The sequence below is a fragment of the Gopherus flavomarginatus genome, chromosome 2 (genome assembly GCF_025201925.1).
Source record: "Gopherus flavomarginatus isolate rGopFla2 chromosome 2, rGopFla2.mat.asm, whole genome shotgun sequence".
In the NCBI taxonomy this organism is placed as follows: domain Eukaryota; kingdom Metazoa; phylum Chordata; order Testudines; family Testudinidae; genus Gopherus; species Gopherus flavomarginatus.
This window is the reverse complement of record NC_066618.1, coordinates 173,126,201-173,131,781: the sequence shown is the minus strand read 5'-3', so window position 1 is coordinate 173,131,781 and position 5,581 is coordinate 173,126,201. Positions and strand designations below refer to the sequence as shown.

The following is a 5,581-nucleotide window of genomic DNA, read 5'->3' as shown; positions in this document are numbered from 1 at the left end:
TCACAAGCCATTGTCACTTCCATTTTACTACACAGTCTCCCCAAGCAATGTCCAAAGGACAATCTAGTCTTGCTCAGTGGCATACGAGGAATGAATTAATCATCTCACTGCATGTCCTAGCTGACAGGTGATTTTATTAACAAGAAAATACTATAAACAATATTCTACAATAATGGTGTGAACCCACAACATCTTGCATAGCAGTACTGCAGAATTTGGTGCAATTACTATTGAATGCTGTGGTATTATTTGTATATTAAAAGGTGCCTGCATCCAGCTTACACCACAAGTGACACCCATATTGGTAGTCTTGTTAGAGAGGGGAAGGACAGAAAATATTCAGAGACTGAAGTTGCCTTTTAACCCTTGAGATAGATCCCCTGGTACCAAGGTAAGTCTATGTATAGAAGCTTGTGCTGTCAATGCCCATATTTAGGCTTTCAAGGATTAGACTTTTATTGGTAATTGTCAATAAATGTTGATTTTACCATAAACATGCAAACCAATGAAAAAATATCTCCAATAATAATCAAACTTTACAGGGAGGCAAAGTAAGAAAAATGCTGCTTGAGAACTTAAGAGTTTGATTTCAGGCTTTTTACTGGATATTATTTTGACATGTGATATTGACAATTTGTGTTTTAGTGATTATAAAATTTTAGCTTTTTGAATCTCAACATGTATTGTTATGAAATAATTATTATCTGACTGCCATAATTTCCCACAACTGTGAAATTTTAAATTGATAAAAATAGGAAACAATGCTTAAAAATAAACATTGATATTATCCATCAAAACTATAAAAAAAAAATCAAAAATTCTGTCAACCCTACCCATATTACATCTGTTCTGCAGATAAACAAGTGGCTTAAGTCTGGCAACTTTATCCAGCACTAAATGTCACTCTAGGAACGTATTTCCACTTGCTGAGCTGAACCTCAGTCATACAGCAATCACTATCTTGTAAAACATTATCTAGCTAGCTATCATCTTGTGTGGCCAAGTTGTAAAAATCTTATTAATTTTTGACAGTACATGCATCAGTGGAAAGAAACTTTATTCAATTATTTTGAATCCTTATGATGAAGGTAATTATTGAACTGAGTTAACTCAATGAAACATGTCAATTTAAAATATATAATTCAATCCACCATTACACAAATAATATATAGAAGCACTCATCATTAGCCTAACTACATTTTAAATTTTCATGTGTGTATAATTGAAGACATGGATGAAAGTAACTAACTGCCTTTGGTTTTTAGGTTAACAGAATTAGGATAAGTTTGGAGAGTAATATATGTGTATTTTAAGCAAGGCAATTAACTTATTTCCCAACATCTAGGACCTACAGATGATCATGTTTATTAGTATTATTAGATTACATTTTTCTTTTACTTACAGACTGGTGAGGTTTTTTCCCCACAAAGTTAAATAATCACAGCTGTAGCTTGCACAGGCACTACACAGAGATATAAATTGTACATGAATGAGACTTATAACTGCAGGAGAGAGAGATTCATTATTAAAGACGTAGCTCAGGTTCTGTTGAGAAAAGTACTAGAAGGTTTAGAGGTCTGTGGGCACAGTAGTTTCTCTGTTTCCATTTAATATTTGTTAGACAAGTCACAAAGCCCTCGAAGGCAACAGCAGCAAATGATCTCCTTGAAGGTTTTCCTGAGCTCTTGACTCCGGAATGCATAGATAAGGGGATCAATGATGGAATTGCACATGATGAGAATGAGGTACAAGTTAAAGTGGGACATGAAACACACACAATATGGGTTGTGGGGGCAGGAGATGTAGAAAATCAAGTGGAGGAAAAATGGGGCCCAGCACACAACAAAAACCCCTATCAAGATGGTCAAAGTGATGGCCCCCTTCATGTTGGCACCTTGACGAATGGTGCCCGTCCCTGGAAGAACTGCAATCTTTTTGATATGCAGTCGGGCCAGCATGAACATGTGGACATAGAGGGAGGCCATGAGAACTAGCATGGTGAAGAACATGCTGATAAGACAGATGATGACAACGCTGCTGTCTGAGTAAATGATGAACAAAATGCCTGAAACCGTGCAAGCAGCCCAGATGCATGTTATGATGATCCCTACACGTTTCACTGTCACAATGTTATGGTACTGGAGAGCATAAAAGATCGTAAAATACCTGTCCACAGCTATTGAAAGCAGGCTGCAAATGGATGCAAGTAAGGAACTGCAAATCACCGAGTCAATGACATTGTCAATGTTTACGGTGAAACTTTGTGCACCAGTGTCTGTATTGTTTAACAGAGTGATTACAATGGTTTCTGATCCATTTGACAGACTCACTAGCATATCAGCCACTGCCAGACTACAGATGAAAAAGTACATTGGTGAATGCAGATTCTTGTTCTTGGCTATTGCCACAATGACCAAAATGTTCTCCAATAAACTTATGAAGCCCAGAGTCACAAACACTTCCGGGGCCACAAAAAGTTGCTCATAGCACCCCCCAGAGGAGTAACCTTTTCCACTTGACTCATTGGCACCACCATGCAATCCATAGCTGTGGTTCCAGAAGCGCAGAGGCTGGTGCATGCCAAGGTGATGTGTGATGTTCATCTTATGAAGCGCCGATCCAATGCCAAGTGGTATTTTTCCAGCCTTCTGCCTTTTAAATATCAAGTTTCTTTTTCGTTTCCTTGTAGTCTTCCTGAGACTTTTCACTTGCAAAGTTAGCACAAAAGCCTCCAACGGAGAAAGCAGTTAAAACTCTAGCATAATATCAAATAGCAGGATTTCAGACTCTGAAATGCTGGTTTTGTCTCTTACAGATGCAGTTTCTAATAACCACCACCTTTAGCATGGTTAGCAAGTTCCATAATATTCAATCTACAGCTGTTTTGGTTTCCCCCCCCCACATAGCTTATATATACTGATGCATTCACGTATTTTCTGGTCTTCCATTAGGAGAGGTAAATGTAAAATACTCAAGTGACTGCTGCTGAGTGGAAACCAATTTAAAACCGCAAGCACCACTCTGCCAGGCAGTGTACGCATGCTGCCTGTTTTATGGTGTGTAGAGAGTGAAAAAGTATTCAGAGGCATGCTCCTCCTCTGATTTGCCTTCAGCCAATAAGGCTAAGGAACAGTGAAAGTCTAGGAGATGCTGATTACATTTCAGAACTGCACATCACATAGCAAAACAGTTTCAGTTGCAGCACAGCTCCTTGCAGTTACAGGAAATTAGATTTTGTTTTGCTTCCTTATCTTTTCAGAATAGTTTTATTCCCCTCACACCCCTCCACAATGGATTTTCTGTATCATCACCACCACCACCACCACTTCTTACAACTACAGCTGCTTTAAGAGTCTTAAACAAATCCTTAAATCACTCAGATACCTCGGCTTATATTCTTTTATTGTTAGCAGTAGCAGTAGTCCTTTATACTTCTTTTTGATGACAAAGGTGCTGTTTTTTATATGCATGCCAAGTATGCTCTGGAATGGGAATCAGTGGAACCCAGATTGTCTCCTGGCTCTGCCACAGACTTCTTGTGTGATGCTGGCCATGTCACTTAATGTCTATGTGCCTAAATTCCCCATTTGTAAGCTAGATAAGTCCTTACCTGACAGGTATTGCAAAGATAACTATATTTTTAAAAATGTCAGGCACTCAAGTATTATGGTATGGGGCGCTGCATAAGGACCTGAGATAAAGCAAGAAGGATCCATAGCTATTCTGCACATGATGCTGAGCTCCAAGACACACCACTGTCACACAAGTATCCTCATTGCTGGCAGAGTTTAGTGCCAGATGTTGGGAAACTAGATTGAGCAGCGGACAGTTGCTTTTCCATTAGCTTTTCTGATTAGTTAAACAAAAGCTGTGATTTTTGTGAAAGATGTCTCAGGGATCAGCAATAAGACCAAGTAGCCAGTAAGTCCCCAGCATAATCATTAATCATCCCACAACGCTGTACCCCATCAGCAGGCCTGACAACACCCTTCAATGCACTTGTGTCAGCTCTGCCTTAAAAGCCACTAAAGAAAAAAAAATTCTAGAGGGAAAAAACCAGCAGGAGACAATAACACTTTTGTTCATCAACCACTATAAAGTATTTTTAAAAATACAAAACTAAAAGCCAATAGAAACTAGAAAGAACAGAAAAGGAGGGAGGGGAATGGCACTTAGAGTCATTGCACTTAGGAGCATCGTGTTCATTTGGGAATTGTTTAATGAGCCGTTCTTTGACACCTGACAGGAAAACAGAAGAAGGGCTGAGTCTAGTGCAGCAGCAATTCCCAGTAAGTAAGGGTTTATTTCAGAGCTAACTTCCCTTCTCCCACATCCCTCCTTCCCCATGCACTGGAGCTCTGTAGACGGTCTGTAAGATAAAACTGCTGTGTGAGGAGACAGGGAAGGGAGTTTGCCTATGGGAGTACAGGGCTCCACACACCAAATCTGAGCTCTGGGTTAAATCTGCAGCATGGAAAGGGCCTTTATTTTTACATTTGGTTTTGCTGAGGTAACTTGTTTTGTTTTATGGTTCTAAAGATTTTATCCTGCTGAAGAGGCCTGGCTGATTAATTCTGTACCCTTTAATTCTGCTGATACTATGATGATGAAGGCCATGTAAGTACCTAGACAGATGGATCTTCTGACAGAACAGCAGCATATTGCAGAAGTATAAAACCACAGATACATTAAATAGCCAAATCTACCAGCCATACGCACAGGAAATCCCAAACTTAGAGATGACATTCCACTCACCAGCAGCTTTCCTGTAACGAAGGTATGAAATACTGGCCAGACAGTGATCTTTGTTTCCCTGCCCCAATCACACACAACATGAGTCAGGGCTATAAAAGGTTAATATCCTTGTCACATGGCACTGGATGATTGTCCACTAACTCCTGTTGTAGTGGACTTGGATACCTTGCCCCCTGTGGTGGTACGGCTGCTCCAGGAGTGGTAGAGGGAACAAAAGGACAAAGCTTGATTAGAAGGCTTAATGGGGAGAGAACCAGCTCCAATATCTGGCCTTGTCCTATGTGTGCCTCCTGAAATGTGCAGACGCTGAGGTTCTCAACTCCCAATTAGCTTCGAGAATCCTTTGTCAAACGTGTATTTATTGTTTCTGCAAGTTGTGCTGCCCATGTCTAAAAAGTTCAACTTGCTCCTCCAAACTTTTGCACCCAGCAATGATGATCCTGCTCAAAAATACACTCTTGAGATTTGTGCAACCCTCTGTGGTAGCTGCAAGCAAAAAATATTACAGAACTAAATTACAAGGACTCTTCTGTGACGTTACCCTCATTTGAAGTGTTTGTGGGCATTGAGACACATAACTACAGAAGAAAGGAAAACACGATCAATACAAGGTTATGTAAAATATTTTTGGTTGAAGCCATGCAATTTGTTTGAAAAAAGCAATGCCTTTAGAAGAGCCTGTACTTAAAAGCTTGGCTTTTGTTAATCCAGCCTATCATTTATCTGCCTCTTTCCATGATATAGAGGTTGTAACTGATCGATTTCCTGATGTGATCAGTGTGTAACAAATAGATCCTCTGCTTCCTCAAATTAGGGATTGTCAGCC

The 5,581-nt window shown here is 39.7% G+C and overlaps 1 protein-coding gene across 1 annotated transcript; it reads right to left on the bottom strand.

Annotated features, from left to right (window-relative positions):
• Positions 1-613: 613 nt before the first annotated feature.
• MC4R (melanocortin 4 receptor) lies at positions 614-3,009 on the bottom strand. Its single transcript, XM_050940216.1, has one exon. The coding sequence runs from the start codon at positions 2,601-2,603 to the stop codon at positions 1,608-1,610; it is 996 nt and encodes a 331-aa protein (XP_050796173.1). The 5' UTR covers positions 2,604-3,009; the 3' UTR covers positions 614-1,607.
• Positions 3,010-5,581: the final 2,572 nt, after the last annotated feature.

What these genes read in the sequence shown, in the direction of transcription:
- MC4R (XM_050940216.1), bottom strand. Translation starts at nt 2,603, where the DNA reads ATGAACATCACACATCACCTTGGCATGCACCAGCCTCTGCGCTTCTGG.